Source organism: Tasmannia lanceolata, unplaced genomic scaffold, assembly GCF_043159265.1.
Source record: "Tasmannia lanceolata isolate RefF3 unplaced genomic scaffold, GAP_Taslan_0.1 ptg000008l, whole genome shotgun sequence".
Classification (NCBI taxonomy): domain Eukaryota; kingdom Viridiplantae; phylum Streptophyta; class Magnoliopsida; order Canellales; family Winteraceae; genus Tasmannia; species Tasmannia lanceolata.
Genome location: NW_027518685.1, coordinates 10,391,467 through 10,410,056, shown reverse-complemented (window position 1 = coordinate 10,410,056; position 18,590 = coordinate 10,391,467). Strand labels below are relative to the sequence as shown.

The window sequence follows — 18,590 nt, the reverse complement described above, 5'->3', positions numbered from 1 at the left end:
TATCTCAATGTATCTACGATCCTAAGCTTTTGGAGTTGGTTGGTTCCTTTTGTAGAGCTTAATGTGACTATTTCACAAATTTAAAATGCCATTATCGTTAAAAGTGACGACCTCAAGTCCTAGTTTACTAAGTAGAGTTGGCAAGAAACAAGTAAGACAGGGCTTGCCAGCGTCGGAGTAGAGAGTCCGAGTGGATAGGTCTGCTTTGGAGTTTTTTTATTTCCTAAGTCCTTGAGGGGAGGTTCTAGTCGTTTGTATAGTTCTTTGTTTCATTCGTTCTTTGTATTGACCATCTAGGTCGCGGGGTTCGCCCCTCATTTATTTTATTAAGACAATCCACTACCATTAAAAAAAAACAAGGAGAAGAAGAAGAAGAAGAAAACCCAAGAAAGACAGAGGAAACATAAGCACTGAATTTCAACAATCCTAAATGTCAATAAGAAGAATTTTCATGGAGGAAACACCCGAGTCTACCACAAGGGTTTTCATAGAAACTCCTGAAGTTCAATTAATTTTGTTCCTATAATGTAATCTCCCTAACGATGCTTTGCTATTCTCTCCCTCAACACTTTGAGATATCATGAATTGTTTTCCTCAATGTTAGAGCTCCTTTTGGGTCTGGGGTATAGTCCTTTTGGTGAGAAAGACAATTTTCTAGTGTGTCACTCCTGTTATTTGTTGGGACATTTGGAATCAAAGGAATAAAAGGATTTTCTATTACACATTGTAGCAACCCTAGAGGTTAACACTGGACATCAAGACTTCTCATATTGAGTGGGTCAATCTGGGAAGGAGTTTTGGGATAATTTGTCAATGACCTCTATCTCAAGTGAAAGGAGTTTTTTTTTGGAACTACCTAACCCTAATTCTCTTAAGCTTTAACTTTGCTAGTAGTTCGAGTAGCAATCCAGGCCTCTCCATTGTTGGTAATGTCTCTAGTAATGCTAATGGGTTCACAGTCTACTTAGACCTATATGTGTGCGGATTCCAATGAGGTAGAGGCATGGTCTCTTGTCACTGGGCTTCAAATTTTTAAGTCAAAGGTTATCTGCCCATTCTGGATTGAATGTGAATCTTCCAATGTTTTTGCATAATCAAAGTCATGCAATGAAACATGGAGGTTAGCAAATTACACTACATCTAATTGTTCGAAATTCTGGAAGTGTCATAAAACAAGTTAAATGTCCCATAAAGGCTACACTCACTGACTCACTTTGAGGTAGTGATTCTGCATGACATCTAATTGTCCCCAAGTTTTGAATCCCATATCCCACACGCTACAGTAGCACCTGTACTCTTACTTACTTGGACATCCAAACCCTATTTAAATGCTTCCTTAAGATCACCTATTTAAATGCTTCCTTAAGATCACCATGCACCTGGAACCTACAACCTAAGCGCCTAATGAAATTTGTAGTTGGACAACTCAACATATTTTTTTTGTAATTGTGTTGCACTTCCAAGTTTCCACATATATTATCCTACACTTGGGATTACTGGTTACAGAATTAAGTAATTAACCGGTAAGGCTTAAATTACCGATTACTTTGAGCGCAACTACATCCAAAACGGTCAAATTCGCCCCACAAATGTACCACAGATAGCATGTGCATCGAGGATTAGATCTCAAACTTCTTCATTTGTTGAAAGTTGAAACGCATGGAGTTCCTCATCTTCTTTGCTTGCTTTTGCTTCAAGAAGAGTTTTTTTCTTGCCCAAATTGTCAGAAGTTTCTCTCCTATCCTTTAAAATGAGCAATTATTCTAGTTCAAAGTCATTAAAATCCGTCATCTAATTGACTTATTTTCATTCAAATGAATGGTCCAATGCGCGATCACTCTGTTACTGAGTTTCAATGTCATCAACTTGGATTGTTTGATTTCAAAACTACACATTATGATTTGTAGTGGATTCACTATCTAAAACACCAAACTTCTCTTCCTCGGTTACATCCTTAGTTTTAGTCAATTCCATCTTTGCGTTTCAACTACAGACCCTTGCGTTTCATCCTCTTGGGCAAATCTTCTGTCACCTTTTTTGAATTGTGTAAATTCTCGATTATAAGAGACCCTTTGATTTCATGTTAATATCTTGGTGATCAATACAATCCACTAACCCATAATGGTTTCACCTTCTTTTTTACAAATAAGATTATGAAGTTGAAGTTGCCTTTGCGGTCTGCCTCGCAAGCTACATTGAAACTTTGTGGTCTATCCTCCCTCATTGTAGCATGATATATGTCAATCAATTGACGATCAATTTGAGTGTTTAAGTCTAGAACGTGAAGGGTTTGATGTAACTGTCATTTCCCCCCATGATTACTTCATTTGGCATTTATCGGCTCTTCCTCACAAACTTGTTCAGGTTTCAAATGTTGCGGTAAGATTCTAGGATTCCTAATCTCATTTTTTAGGGTTTTTGCGTACATATTGCCAGGAATTCTTAGAGATGTACCTGAAAGTTAGGGATTTCATGTTGGTAACACCCTTTCCCCGCGCTGAAAAATTGCTCATTTCAAGAGGTGTTAGAAGAAAACATATGATGGGTCCAAGTTGGGTTGAAGAGAAGCTCTTGATGAAGCAAAAGAGCAAAATAAGCAAAGGCGATGAGGCTGGTCATCAACTTAGCAAAGTTGATGTCTATAAATCAAAGAATGGTTGCGATTGGGGGGAGGCATCCACATGATGAACATGAAAAGGCTATGGGGAGGAGGATTCCACTTAGGAGCTGCTTTGTCCAGTGAGAGTCTACTGAGAGCCTGAGATAAATCTCATCCCAATATCTCTGAAGAGAGGATTCAGGGAGACCATGAAAATTTCGGAAAAAACCACCGTCCACTAAGTAATGATGACCATGATCTATTGTTGGATTGCCCAAACATTCTTGGAGATGCCCCCAAATACTCTGCTATTTCTTTCCTTCCAAATAGTCGAGATAGCAGCTACTAGCGTGAGACCCTAGAGAATCCGGCCCCTGGCTGAGCAAGGGGCCAAAAACCTTTGCTCAATATTCCAAGCCCTGCTTGCAATGGAGGAGGAATCAACCAGGGCAGGGCGCTGGTAGAAGGATCGAATCGAGAACTTCTCATCCAACTCCCAAGGCCAAATTCTCTTATCAGTGCCCCTTTCTACTAATATAGACCACATGAAGTCTGTTGAGAAGATTTGCAACTCTACCTATCTCTCTATCAAAGAAATATCTCCTGAATTGGATATTTCACTCCACCTTACCATTATGGCAATGCAATCGCTTTCTGAGGCAAACCTATCAAAGGGTATCTTGAGCCGGCAATTTCACCCGTTAATATGCAAGCCATTATTAATATCCTCTTATATTTAGTATTGTTTTAGTGTTTTTTAAGTTAACAATAAATATTTTTTTTATGCTAGTGATATTGGCACTACCAGATTTTGATAAGTGCACAAACACGCCTTGTCTTTTTCTTTTTTTGGGTGTTAAAAAGTTTTTTTTGAGGTGAGGATTTTTGTGTGAGGCGGGGATGGGGATTAGGTATTCCCCGTGTGGCGGGGACGGGGATTCCCGTCATCCCCCGAAGCGGGACGGGGAATGGTCCTTCCGGCCGGGCGGGGACGGGGAATGCAACATCCGGCCCCGCCCCGCCCCGTTGCTAGCCCTAATCCTGGCCAGATCGGAGAAGTCCATTTGAAACGCATTTGGTCCACACCAATGATCAATCCAAATGCATTTTGGGTGCGTTTGGATTGCCGGAATTGGAATCAAGAATCAGTATATGAAACCGATTCGGGCAATTCCAGTGTTTGGTCTAGATTGCCTGATGGAATGGGAAACGATCATTTGATTCCAAGCGGAAAAAGCGGTGGAAAATTCGGTGTCTTTTGTTACCCACCCGAGGGGGTGGTATTCTGATTCCGGGAATCATGAGAGGAAAAATAAAGGCGTCAAAACTCTTCCCGAATTTGGCTTCCAAGATTAGCTTTTTTACGTGGAACTTCCCTCCTCTCCTCCTGCAAATTAAGAGCATCTTCCAAGGTGTGCATCTCTCTCTCTCTCTCTCTCTCTCTCTCTCTCTCTCTCTCTCTCTCTCTCTCTCTCTCTCTCTCTCTCTGTTTTTGGGTTGAAAAAGAGATTTCTCTCATTAATCTCAAATATGTTCAAATGTTACCCAGCCAGAGAACTTTGATTCAGAGAAGAAAGGCTTTCCGTCGTCAACTCCCATCCCCATTCCAAAAGCATTACTCCTCATCATAGCATGAGAAAATATTCCTTCCCAAACAAACCAAAAAGAGAAAAAGAAAGTTCTTTCACCAAATTCCCACCGTCCCTAAAAATGAAAAAACTTAAAATAAAAAATGGAGAACACATACAGAAACCTGTTCGAGGAAATTCTGATCAGATCTCTCTACCGTAAACCACACTCCGATTCAACATCCATTCAGGGAACAAATATTGACAGAGTTAGGTGTAACCGGAAATGAATTCTGAAGCATGGCTGCAACTCTAAAATTGATGATGTTTTGCAATACCGTTCTAATGGGTGGTTTTAGAGGGCTCTTGTATCTTATTCTTGATACGAGCTGCTTGCTTGTTTATGGATAAAGTTACCAGTTTTTGGTAATGTTGTGAAGTATTTGCCCTTCTAATGGTGGTTTTAGACATGGTTTAAAATTTCGACCGAAATCCGAAATTACGGATACCGGTGGGGACCAAAACCGAAAATTTCCGAAATTCAATTTTTCGCCATTTACCAAAGTGTTACAAAATTTCGGCGAATTTTGGTCCGAAATTTCGAAATTTGGGTCCGGAATTTGGAACCAAATTACCAAATTTCAGTTTTTGGTGAAACCAAAATTTTAAACCTTGGTTTTAGATAGCTCTTATTTGTTATTATTGCTGGTGATTGAATACGTTGCATTGAAATTACTTGTTGATGAACCTTGCTTCTAGTTTCTATTTTATATGGGACTGACTAATGTCTAATGAGCTGTTCAAGTAACTTCTGTTGACGGAGGTTTAAGTCATAATTAGAGGAGGATGTCCTTTTAAATGTCCATGAAACTGTAATAGATCATGAAATTTGTCCTTTTGACTTGATGCATGAAGTAGAAAAAATTTAAGTATTAATGATTGAAAATTTTATTGAAAAATTTATTCCATTCCGATTAGGCTGACGATACCAAACACTAGAATCGGAATCACTATTGATTCCCTAGGTAAAGTCCAGTGCTTACACAAACACTAGAATTGGAATCGTTATCCGTTTACAGGGGGAATTGGAATTGGATTGAAATATGATACCGATACCGATTCCTTATTCCATCAATCCAAACGCACCCTTTGGACCCTACTCTGAATCAGATCCTATTTTGGAACTGATCGACAATCTTTAGAATATCTCTCCAAATTATCCTTCCCTTCCATTTAAAGCCATCGACAAGAGCCCATCCCGCAAAGTCCAAGGCATACTTCTTGGAGATAACCGCTCTCTAAAGCATATTTGATTCCTTCCCAAACCTCCAAAGTAACTTTCCCAAAAGCACTTCATTAATGGGCCTAATTTATTTATTTTTCCCCAGTTGACCATAATAAAGCTTCTATTACTGCAACGTCGTTCTACAAAAAATTCCGTCGGAGTTGATCTAATCTATTAATCACGTTGATAGGGCATTGAAACTGAAACAAGTAATATAATGGAAGATTTGCTGAAACTGCTTCACCAAAATGATCCACCCTCCCAGTGATAAGAAGCTCTTCTTCCATAGAGATATCATCCTCTCCACCCTCTCAATCACGAGATCCCAAAGGCTTATGGATCCATGTCTGCTACTCAACGCATTGGCCACCAAACTATTCTCCTCCTCACTCAAATGAACTGAGACGGCCTCGTAATATCTAAGAACAGCCTTCAAATTCCATATTCTCCATGGATCAACTTCACACAGTAGAAGCGTGTCATCTGCATATTGTAGGTGAGAAACTTCTGTTCCCTCATTCTTAACAGGGAAAGCCTTGATCAAATTATGGTTGATGGCCTTCTCCAACAATTTGCTTAGGGCTTCAGCCACTAAGGTGAAGAGGAAAGGGGAATGAGGATCCCCTCTACAGATTCTTTTGGTAGTCTTAAAAAAGCCATGAGGCGAGCCATTAACCAGCACTGAGCATCAAGTGGAAATAACACTGTTGTATCTTCTTCTTTTTTCTTTTTGTTCATGATATTTTCAGTTTTTTCATATTTAACTCACTTTTATGTTTGATATTTGGCATTCTTTGCCTAGATATATGTGTGTATGTGGTGTCTACTTGGTTTTCTTTTCTTTCTTTTTTTGTTTTTTACTTTTTATTTTATTTATTTTTCTCTTATTTTGACATTTGTAGATGGTAGTGTTATAGTTATTTTGTGCAAGTGTACCCAGTGCCTTGCGTTGTCACTTTTGCAATATTAGTATTGTTAGAATTTTTAAACAAAATAATAAAAAGATTTGAAAAGTCAAAGATGTTTTTTCTTTTTGTTTAAAAAATTTGGATGGAAGATTCAAATTATGTTTCCCTCTCTTGTTTTAAAGCAAAAGACTTTTGCATATGTGGGGACTTGAACTCAAGACCTTGGTGAGTGTGCTTGTGGTATGTTTTCAAAACCAAAACCGTTTTTGTCTTTTAATGGTAATTAAGAGAGAAACGTTTATGTCTTTTAATGGTAATTAAGAGAGAAACGTTTTTGTCTTTTAATGGTGATTAAAAGAGAAACGTTTTTGTCTTTTAATGGTGATTAAAAGATAAACGTTTTTTGTCTTTTAATGGTGATTAAGAGAGAAATGTTTTTTGTCTTTTAATGGTGATTAAGAGAGAAATGTTTTTTGTCTTTTAATGGTGATTAAAAGAGAAACGTTTTGGTCTTTTAATGGTGATTAATTATCCTCCAACAGTCATATTCTCATCTATAAAAAGAAGAGAACAACACCATTGGAGGATATAGTTTTTTACAGAAAAAACATCAAAGTTTCTGCTTGTCTTCTTCCTTTCCTCCGTTCTGATCTGAGCACAGTTCTACGGTGATTCTGGGTGGACCAGTCAGCGAGTGCACGTGGACTGGAGCCAACTTTGGCTGTTTTATCTTGGAGCATCGGTTCGCGGATCCCGGTTTGCACCGGTAGGGGGCGGATACGATTCTTAAGGAGAGTGACCAGTGGCACGACTCAGCCTTCTTCTTCTCGATCTGTTTTACAGAAACGTTTTCTACAAAAGCTAAGTACTGATTTATTTACATTTCTAATTTCTGGATTCAATCAAGCCATATATCAGACCCTACTGGACAACATCTAATTTGTCCAACAATCTTAAGAATCGTATTTTTCAAATCTGATCATATAGCTTCTGATAATCCGAACCCAACTTCTGTTGATACCATCTTTGTTGAGAATTCCAATCCAACGGTTGTTCGCACCTCTGTTGTGAACAGAATTCTCAACACCATTCCAGATTTTTCCAAGATCGAACGCGTTACTGGATTGAACTATAAAAGATGGAAACAACAGATCTTGTTTGCTCTACAACAAATTGGTGCCGCTTTTGTTCTTACACAATCAAAACCATCTGAAGATTCTGCTGATTTTGAAAACTGGAATAATGCTGATTATATTTGCAAGAACCATCTCTTGAATGGTTTGTCAAATGACCTTTATAACGTATACTATTCATTTGAACATGCTGCTGATCTTTGGAATGCATTGGTAACTAAATATGATTTAGAGGATGCTGGAAATAGGAAATATGTGATAGGGAATTTTTTAGACTTTGCTATGAAAGATGGGAAACCTATATCTGCTCAAATAGATGAGTATCAGTTCCTAATTGGAGAATTGGCTAAGGAAGGTATGAAGTTACCTGACACATTCGTGGCTGGTTCTCTTATTGAGAAACTGCCTTTGTCTTGGAAAGATTTTAAAATCGGAATGAAACACAAGACAAAAGAATGGACCTTAGACCAAGTAGTTGTTCGGATTAAAATCGAAGAGAAAAACAGACTAAAAGATAAGCAACAAAATGCCAAAGAGTATACCTCTAAGGCAAACATTGTTGAGACTAAGAATGATGGGTCTAAGAATCTGAAACCGAAGAAGGAAAAGAACTTCAAGAAATTTGGACCCAAAAAGAAAGGAGTCTGTTTTGAATGTGGAAAACCCGGACACTACAAGAAGGACTGCCGACACCGAAAGACTGGTTCGTCCAGTGCCAAGGTTAATTTAACCGAGGCAGATGTGATTGCAGCGGTTGTGACTGAGGTAAATCTGGTGGAAAATCCAAAGGAGTGGGTTCTGGATACTGGTGCTACCAAGCACATTTGTGGAAACCGAAACTCCTTCTACAACTACACCTTAGTTAAGGAAGGGGATCAAGTTTTCATGGGGAACTCACAGACCTCAAAAGTCGTTGGTAAGGGCAAGATCTTGCTGAAGTTAACTTCAGGGAAAGTACTTGCACTTCAGGAGGTGCTACATGTGCCTGATATACGGCGTAACTTGGTGTCTGGTGCGCTCTTGAACAAGAATGGACTAAAGCTCACTTTTGAAGCAGACAAGGCAATCATTAGCAAAAATAATGTATTTGTAGGGAAGGGCTACAATGCAAATGGTTTATTTGTTCTTAAGGTACTTAAAAGGTACAATAAATTTTGGACTGCATTTTAGGGGGTTTCCTGCTGTCTTAGAAGGCTATAGTGATGCGGATTGGATCTCTGATTCAAGAGATTCAGTGTCTACCAGTGGATATGTATTCACCCTTGGTGGTGGTGCGATTTCTTGGAAATCGGTTAAACAAACTTGTAGTACAAGTTCCACTATGGAAGCATAATTTATAGCCTTAGCCCTAGCAGGAGCTGAAGCCGAATGACTCAGGAATTTTATGGCAGATGTGCCTTTATGGCCAAGGCCGGTTCCCTCAGTGTCTTTACACTGTGATAGTCAAGCTGCTTTAGCCAAGGCCAAAAGTAAGACCTGTAATGGCAAAAGAAGGCATATACACCTGAGGCATAATTTGGTAAAGCAATACTTGAGTGAGGGAACAATAGCACTCGACTTTGTAAGGTCGGAGAGGAATCTGGCAGATCCTCTGACAAAACCACAGATAAACAAGGTGGTTTATGAGACATCGCAAGGAATGGGGTTAAAGCTCGTAGCATGAATCATTAGTGATGGACACCCAACCAATGTGAAAGGAGATCCCTGGAATTTGGTTCAATGGGTACTAACAAGTCACCGGATGGTTTGTTAACACTATCACCTCCTACTTCTAGATGCAAAATGATGAAAGATAGTGTTCACTGCAAATGAGAGATGATGAGTTATAGACTCTTAATCAGATCATAACATGTATTGGGTGGTATGTTACTTGCACTGCATACTTGATGACTGACCTAAGTGAATGTGGAGGTAAGGCCGCTTCCTATGAGAATTTAACGAGTAATTCTCTAGAACATTCATGAGAACCAAGAGGGGAACAAGGCCAAAATGTTCCAAAACTGTGAATGAATCACCAAGGAATCGAATGTAGAGTGTGGATAACAGGTTAGTCAGTTACACCCACGAGGAAAGGTTGAAGGAGTCTAACTCTACCCGTACTCGGTAACGTAATCTGTTTATCCTAAATATCGGTTGAAGTCCAAAAGACACCGGTATGAATCCACTCTATTTTCTAATGTGCTCAGATACTTCCGTTTTCAATTTTCAACTGTATTTTGAATCTTGTGGGGGATTGATAGAATTTTTAAACAAAATAATAAAAAGATTTGAAAAGTCAAAGATGTTTTTTCTTTTTGTTTAAAAAATTTGGAGGGAAGATTCAAATTATGTTTCCCTCTCTTGTTTTAAAGCAAAAGACTTTTACATATGTGGGGACTTGAACCCAAGACCTTGGTGAGTGTGCTTGTGGTGTGTTTTCAAAACCAAAACCATTTTTGTCTTTTAATGGTAATTAAGAGAGAAACGTTTATGTCTTTTAATGGTAATTAAGAGAGAAACGTTTTTGTCTTTTAATGGTGATTAAAAGAGAAACGTATTTGTCTTTTAAATGGCAATTAAGAGAGAAACATTTTTGTCTTTTAATGGTGATTAAAAGAGAAACGTTTTTTGTCTTTTAATGGTGATTAAGAGAGAAACGTTTTTTGTCTTTTAATGGTGATTAAAAGAGAAACGTTTTGGTCTTTTAATGGTGATTAATTATCCTCCAACAGTCATATTCTCATCTATAAAAAGAAGAGAACAGCACCATTGGAGGATATAGTTTTTTACAGAAAAAAACATCAAAGTTTCTGCTTGTCTTCTTCCTTTCCTCCATTCTGATCTGAGCACAGTTCTACGGTGATTCTGGGTGGACCAGTCAGCGAGTGCACGTGGACTGGAGCCAACTTTGGTTGTTTTATCTTGGAGCATCGGTTCGCGGATCCCGGTTTGCACCGGTAGGGGGCGGATACGATTCTTAAGGAGAGTGACCAGTGGCACGACTCAGCCTTCTTCTTCTCGATCTGTTTTACAGAAACGTTTTCTACAAAAGCTAAGTACTGATTTATTTACATTTCTAATTTCTGGATTCAATCAAGCCATATATCAGACCCTACTGGACAACATCTAATTTGTCCAACAAGTATATTACATCTATTGTTCATTTCTTCAGTTCTTCACTTATTTCTACATTTTCTGTTCAAGTACTAGATATAAAACATGGCAAACAAGCAAACAGGAAAGGCTTGACAAGCTCACCAGTCCAGTAGAAACATTATAAAACATTTTAAAACATATCAAAACATAGAATTTGTTAACTATGCCAAAAGTCATTAAAAGCAGAAGTAAACAGGAATCTGTGTTGGAGACTTACGGGCCATTTGGATACGCGGATTTTAGAATCCAGGTTTTAGCTTAAAAACAGTGTAAAAGAGGGTTTATGATCAAGCTGGTGTATGCTGTCATGATAGCGTTTCTTGGATTTTAAGTAGAAATCCAGGTTTTAGAATCTCTCCCACATCCTGAGATTTCTAAAACCTGAAAAAATGGGACGATCTGCTGCTCTCTTGCTGTCGGAAAGAAGGGCGAGAAATCAAAAAACGACGGCTGGTCTCTTTCTTCTCTCGTCTCCCATCTACAATTTTAAAGAAATCAAGGATTCTAATATCCGCATATCCAAACGGCCCCTTATAGTATTTGAAACATTTTTTTTTTTAAATTGACAAATATATTCAGACCAGCAAAATTACAATGGGGACTAATAGTCCCACCAGATTTACATAGTATGAATTGTCCAAGAGCATTCTCCTTGGCCCAAAGGAAAAGCCCACTACCCCTTACATTACCCAATAGCCTCAATTAAATCGAATTCAGCAAAAAGTGCTATATTTGTGGGGCCCACCAAGTCAAGATCGTGACCTGCCACGTCACACCGATTTCTCCACCACAATCCAGCTGGCCAATTCGATTTTCAATAATCCCGCTCAAAGGCTCAGAGCTATTGTGCGCCCCTAACCGTGCACGATAGCCAACCACCCAACATCATCATCTAATCTCCGGCGGCCTCCACCTCGAACCACCACCAAGCACCGACGTCTCCCCATTAAAAATATATCAAATCCATCCACCATCCTCTCCAAAACCTACTTCCACTAACCCAAAGAATCCTCCTCCCCACTAGAATCAAATCATTCAGATCCCATCCGAAAGTATACTCCAAGTCCTAACCCTAACAACTAGAATACCCCCCTCATCCTTCCCCCTTCAAACTCTAATCTACAAACCCTAACCCTAACAATCATAAATACTCCCCTTTTCAGCAAGTTTCAAATACTATAAAGAAGTTGTAGGTGATACTTATCGGCTTTGGCTCAAGCCAGTATATTATTGCTTTGTTTTTCTTTGAACTTTGTTGAAACAAAGTTGTAGGTGATACATATCAGTTTTGATCCTTGGTTCATCATTGAAATTAGTGAAGATCAAATAGTAGCTTTCTCCATTGCTCTTTCAGCTTTTGCCTTCTCCCAATTTTGCGAAGTGACAAACGAGCAAGATGATAATAATGGGGATATGGATTTATGTTACAGAATTGAAGCCTCGTTCTCGGGAATTTCTCAGTAAGGGAAAATCTTGGGATATATTAATTTTTTATTTTATTGTTTTGGTTGATAATTATTTAAAAATATATAATCTAAGAAAAGAATTCGTCTCGTGATATTATTGCGACAAATGATTATAATGAAAATATCATAAATTATGTCGTTTTATTTATGGCCACATTTTGAAAATGTCTGATATATTTGTGACATAGCTTGTGGCCAATAGAAAACCTGAGAGTTGCAGGTCAACCCAAGATATGATCGACATCCATCCATTCCTCCTTTCTTTCCGAAGTTTTCTATGGGCTTCACCATTTTCTGGCAGTTGGTAGAGTTATGATTGAAATGTTCTATTTGCCTTTTGACTTAATTAATCCATAAACTAATCAAAGCCGGAAAGCCCCAAACCATGTTTTAAAATTCATAAATGAATATTTTTGTAAGTTCGGGAACTGCTGTTGCCACCCAGTTAAGTTCGCCCTCTACCTAAAAATCCTGAAATGAGATAAAAGATAGTGACCAAGTCTCATCTAGTTCGAAATGCCTACCTTTATGGGTGGGCAATACCAGGCCTATATAAGTTATTCTAATAGGTCGTAGGCTGCGGTGATACACAACAAGGACTATAATTTGTAGTGATTGGGAAATGATATATCCACACCTTCTCTTTCTTTTCTGAAATTGAAGTCATTCCTTAGAAAAGACAAACAGTAGGTACAAATACATCCGATTTTGAGGAAAAGACAAAAAGGTGCAATTTGAGTTGGGTTGTGTTGATCTTCTGCTGAAAAACGAATTGGAATCAACCCAAACCCGACCTGAATTTATGGTAAGTCATTAACCAAAACTCATCGGGGTCGAGTTTGGTTGAGGTTCTGTTAAAAAATGAATTGGAATCAACTTGATCCGATTTTATGTTAAAAGCTGAATCAAAATTCCCAAAAATCTGCCTGAGTTGTAACCATAAACAGAAGAAATGGGTAGAAACATCATTAGCCACAATGATTATTTTCACCAATCAGTGGGTGGCCTGTTTGATACTCTAATTCCTTCCCCAATACATGGGTCCACAGTAAGCCACATGCCACGTGATATGCCACATGCCGTGGGTTTTCTTTTCATTTTTGCCATGTCTTTTCTGAGTGTTTCTCACCTAAGGAAAGCAACTGAATGGAGCGAAAAGGGAGGAAGGCAAATGAGAAAAAGGGAAGGAAATTTTTGAAATAAGTGCAAATTGTCATCACTGTATCTCTTTGATATGTAGACAAGTGCGGCCAAATGCCCTTCAAAACAGCCTGCTTGGATGATCCTAGGCCTTTGATCTAGCAAGCCTCTTTTAGAGCTTTGAAATCATTGAGATTTTACGTTCATTATCTTATGCATAGGATAGGATAGAATGGAAGAAAATTATCCACTTAGAAAAACCCAACTAGAGCCAGGATTAGAACCAACCAGATTCCTCTCACATTCTTCATGAAATTTTTCTAAAGGATTCATTTAGCCGACCGCAACTAGTTTGGGACAAAGGCTTTGTTGAGTTGAGCTGAGTTGAGTTATCTTATGCATGGGATACTTATTTGGCATGAGACCAAGACCATTCGGATTGCTCCATGATGCTCTACAATTTTAACGGTCTGGATTGCATATCAATGCCCTCATAACGTAGATCTCTTCATCATCACTTAAGTTATGGTATCTACAGAAAATGCGAAGTAGAGATGCTGAAGAAAATTCGACTTAAAAAGTGAAAATTGGCTTCAAAAGCCCTTTTAGAAATATTTTTCCTCTCCAAACTTTTCCGAAACATTCTTGTAATCCAAACATGGCTAGAATAAAAATAGGGGAGTGATAAATCGACCCCCATATATCTTCAATCTATCCCTTCTGTGTCTATCTCTCTCCTCTTTCTCTCTCCAACTCAGAGGAGAGAGAAAGACACGTAGGGTCGATTTAAGATATTTGGGGGTCGATTTATCATTGCCCTAAAAATATTGGAGACAATTAAGGTTCACTAAAACAGGAAAGATAACTGGCTCATAAATTATATGGTGGTGTTTGGTAGGGAAAGTTGAAAAACATAAACAAAGGTATAGGACGCGCGCAGAGAGAGAAGAATAAACCAAACGAAACTCAATTCACGTTGAAAGCATTTATTACTCGTTGTAATTTGAGTGGAATGAATCCAAATCTGATGCATAAAAAAAGAAGATATCTGCCTCCCCTTGACTTGACATTCCACCCGGCCAAAATCCAAACTTTTTTTCTTCATGTCTAAATCCAGGATTTTGTGGGAAGAAGAAGCAAATCCGACGTTTATACCTTGCGTCTATGAGTGTCTTTCTCCCTCAAAAATATAAAACTTCCTTATCAAAACATTTTTATTTGGTCTTATTAATTTCACGTGGAAAGTTTGAGTGGGTCTTGCATTTCCACATGCGGCATATATTTTCTAGGAGTCCTTTAGACTTTGTTATTAGAGAAGGCTTTGACCAAAACCACCCTATTAGTTTTTATATGGCGAAATGAGCATTATCTTGGATTTGTATCATTTCAAACACAAGTATCAGATTCTCATCTGAGTCCTACAAAAGGGAGTTGATATCTTTATTAAAAATGCTAAAAAGACCATGTGGCTGTTGTGGTCCTTTTCTTCTCTCTATCAAACACTCCAATTTTGGTATACAGAAACAAACTACTAGATTATAATCTAGTAGTGGAACTGCCATTCATTCCCTATCATTGCAAGTCTACAAGAAATGCCGGACAATATAGTATAATCCCAATGGGTTTATGTCTTGGCTAAACAGCTATTGGATTAGTTTTCTAATCGGACGGTTTTGGGAATTCTCTTAAATGTATTATCACTATATATGAATGGGTTTGCAGTTTTAGAGAAAATCTAGATGCACAAGGCTTTTAAAGCAGATCCGTAAGGAGAGAGCTGAGAGGGTTTTCATGGTAAGAGAGAGTTTACGATCTATTCTAATTTTTGGAATTTTTCTCACAATGGAACAAGAGAACTTGGTAGTGGATGTAAGCAGTGTTGCCAACGAAGAATTATTCTTTTTAAGAATAATGAATTTAATAAATTTTACAATGACGAGTGTATAATCAGGAATTACACTTCGCCATCGGGCCACAGTTGAATGTGTAGCAGAGGGAATGAACATTATCTTTCTTGAAAGGACATTGTACGCTTGATTGTATGCGGGTTTACCTAAGAGTTAATGGGTTGAGGCTGTATTTTGTATATATGTAAACTAAGACACAGAATTAAAGAAAAGCATTTTTTTCCGGGCATGAGAAAGGAGTGAAAGGCTACAAGTTTGGGATCGAGTGGCACACACGATAATTATCAACATGGATGTTCTGTTTGATCAGGATTACATGATAAGAATAATTATTTTCCCAGGTATGAGACAGAGGTGAGAGGCTACAGCTTTGGTATCTAGTGGCTCACAGGGTAATTATCAACAAGCTAGGATGTTTTGTTTAACCATGATTAAATACTAAAGCTAATTAAACATGAAATAAATCATTAAGTATAGCGATTCATGCAAGGAAGTATGCGCTCCAAATTGAGCTAAATGAAGAAAATGAAGAAAAGGAGATAGTTACAGTTCATCCAAATCATTAAGTATAAGCCTTTTAAAGGAAAATGAAGAAAAGGAGATAGTTACAGTTCATCCAAATCATGTAACTTTTTTTTTACGTTCTTTTCGTGCTCCAAAACTCAATAAATCCTAATCATCGAATCGGATCAATGTGATTTTTGATCTATGGCTGTCCATGACGAGGCCCATGGATGAATGGTATGATCACATGCATGTCACCATATTAGATGTTTGATACTTAAAATCCGCAGAGTGAGGAAGACGCACACCCCCCCGCCACACGGTTAGGTTAAACACGCGTCTTCTTCAATCAACACAGCATCTAAGAATTTTCTAATCATCAGCAATGGATTTTTCTAAGAAGAATTTAAGGCTATGTTCTTCTTCTAATTAATAAGAAAAGGAAACATGTATCTTTTGATATTAATTTATCTCTCTATCTATGTAACCAGCCATGTTTATACAAAGAGAAAAAAAAAAACTAAGAGCTTATTGTAATAACAAGAAAAAACCAAATCCCAGACCCACAAAACTGCTTTTCCTCTCAAAATCACGCCGAGGAATCGACTCCCAGCTCCACCTTGAACCTGTCACCACCAAATCCGCCCTGAGTTTTCATGTGGTGGGCCACCTTCACGCGGCTTGCATGCGACACCGGCTCCAAGCCGAGCCTTAGCTCTAGTTCTGGCTCGCTATCGTCAGCGCGGCTATCCGGTTGGGGTTCCGTCTCGGCTCGTCTCACCATCGAAGCCTCGATCGTCTCAACTGAGAACATGCTCTCGGTCTCCCTGCTATCTCCTCCCTCGGCGTTCGGCTCAGACTGCTGGCTCTCCGACGACTCATGGCTCGCGGCTAGGTTGAAGCCGTCCGGGTAGCATCGGCGCCATCTAAGGTTAAAGACCGGATTCGAATCGGGATTAGTCGGCTCGGAGACGAACTCAGCAGCAGCCGAGTCGAGATTTGGCTTAGGTTTAGCCGAACGCTTGAAACGGCTCCGGGTCTTAACCTTGTGGAGTTCCAGGCTGGCAGAGGTCTCCTCTTTCGACACGTGTCGGACGTCATAGGCCTTTAGAGGTGGGCCAGTGTTGGAAGCCGTTTCTGAAGGGACTTGCATGATCGGCGCTCCTTTGAGAACGGCTTCAACGGCGGCTTGGCAAAGCTGCCAACTTCCGGACCATAACAGGCCCACCGAACCGTAGATCGGATTCACGATCCGCCCACAAGCCTCATAAAGAAGCGACCTAAAAATAGCTGAAAAAAAAAAAACCATAACAAGGGTTAGTGAAATTGATAAAAAGGAAGAATACCCAGATGAAATATCAAACAATTAAAATGAAAGAAAGCAGAGATTAATGTGGGTATTTGATTACCGGGTCGGAGATGGTCAGGGCCAGCATTAATGAGGTTCATGAGTCCGGCCCGGCCATAGAACTTGGCGAGGAAAACAGTGGCGTTGGCTTGGGATTCGGGGTTTTTGATCCATTGTAAACAGGGTCGAATACTGCAGTTTTCGCTACATCCTTTGCGGAGGACCCTACAACCATTACAACTCATCCTCATGTCTGTCTACAACAAAGGAACAACTGGGTTTTTTTTTTTGGTGAACAAATTGTACTTGCAGAAGTGGGTATTGGGTAAGAAAAAGGAAATGGAAGGAGGAAAGGGAGAGTAGAAGGTGTGGATATTTAAGAGGAGATTAGGTGGGAGCCGTTGATTTCCATGTGGCCAGTGGTTTTCCAAGAGAGCGGTAGAGTGGGAAAAGATGGTTTTAGTTTTAGGGATAGTGGGTATGGACCAACCCAAAATGACAAAAATGCCCTCAGCTCTTTATCCGGTACGTGCTGATTCACCCACTTAATCTGATAAAATTATGAATTTACCCTTTAGATCCCCTGTGGTTTCTCACATTCAACTTAACCCCTAATGTTTAAAAAGTTTTAATTTGTGTAAGGTAGAACCCCCTCAGTTGACGGTTCGTCCACAGATTGAAGGCTTAGGATGATCCTATGGAGCTGATTTTTTGGATACACCCTATCTATGTCAGGACCCATCAAATGAACGCTTTGGATCATCCAAACAATGTGGGCCCACTGTGTTTTTGATAGTGGGCCCAAACCCCATACCCGAATCCAAACACGACCAAAAACACAGTGAGCCCACATTGTTTGGATGATCCAAAGCGTTCATTTGATAGGCCCGGGCATAGATAGGGTTTGCCCAAAAAATCAGCTCCAGGATCATCCTAACCCTTCAATCTGTGGACGATTCGTCAACTGAGGGGGTCTACCTTACACAAATTGAAACCACAAGAGGTCTACTTGTAACTTTTTAAACATTAGGGATTAAGTTGAATGAGTCCTGTGATAAAGTGAAATTTGCTCTACTTGATTGAACAAGCATTTACAATTGGAAGATACCACCTCCAAAACTCTCTTTTGGTTTTGGTCGACGAGATATATAATCTATTTGATGTGAAACTGAAAACCGGAGAAATTATATGATGCCCGACCGTGAAGTCCTGTGAAGGTGGTACTTAAAAAGTACCATCCTGTTGGATCAAATATCAAGGGTGGTAAAAATCGTATCTATCAGGCCATCATGCACATGTGCCACTTGTATTTAAGAAAACAAGCAATTAAAACAAAAGACAAAGGTCATATTATTAAATCTCAATTTAACTCTATAAGTACAAGTTATTTGGAAAGGCATTATGTTCCTAAATTTGATATACTCGTATGACAAATGGGACGAGTTGTATTTGTAGTTCCCTGCCACCTAACGCACTAACACAAGCCAACTAAAAATTGGCCACGTCACGTCATTCGTCAAAATACAATTGTCTAAATCGTACGGCTAGGGACACCTCGGGCATCCAATGCAATTGGTAATCTCATTAAATATTGAAC

The 18,590-nt window shown here is 39.1% G+C and overlaps 1 protein-coding gene across 1 annotated transcript; it reads right to left on the bottom strand.

Annotated features, from left to right (window-relative positions):
• Positions 1-16,074: 16,074 nt before the first annotated feature.
• On the bottom strand, positions 16,075-17,410 carry LOC143882695 (LOB domain-containing protein 41-like). Its single transcript, XM_077386148.1, has 2 exons — positions 17,055-17,410; positions 16,075-16,935 (listed from the first exon to the last, which is right to left on the bottom strand). Exons 1-2 carry the CDS (start codon positions 17,242-17,244, stop codon positions 16,235-16,237), a joined length of 891 nt encoding a protein of 296 aa, XP_077242263.1. The 5' UTR covers positions 17,245-17,410; the 3' UTR covers positions 16,075-16,234.
• Between the last annotated feature and the right edge of the window lie 1,180 nt (positions 17,411-18,590).

Coding starts and splice junctions, on each gene's coding strand:
- LOC143882695 (XM_077386148.1), bottom strand. CDS start 17,244: ATGAGGATGAGTTGTAATGGTTGTAGGGTCCTCCGCAAAGGATGTAGC. Junction 16,936..17,054: donor CCCTGACCATCTCCGACCCG/GTAATCAAATAC, acceptor TTTTTTTTTCAG/CTATTTTTAGGTCGCTTCTT.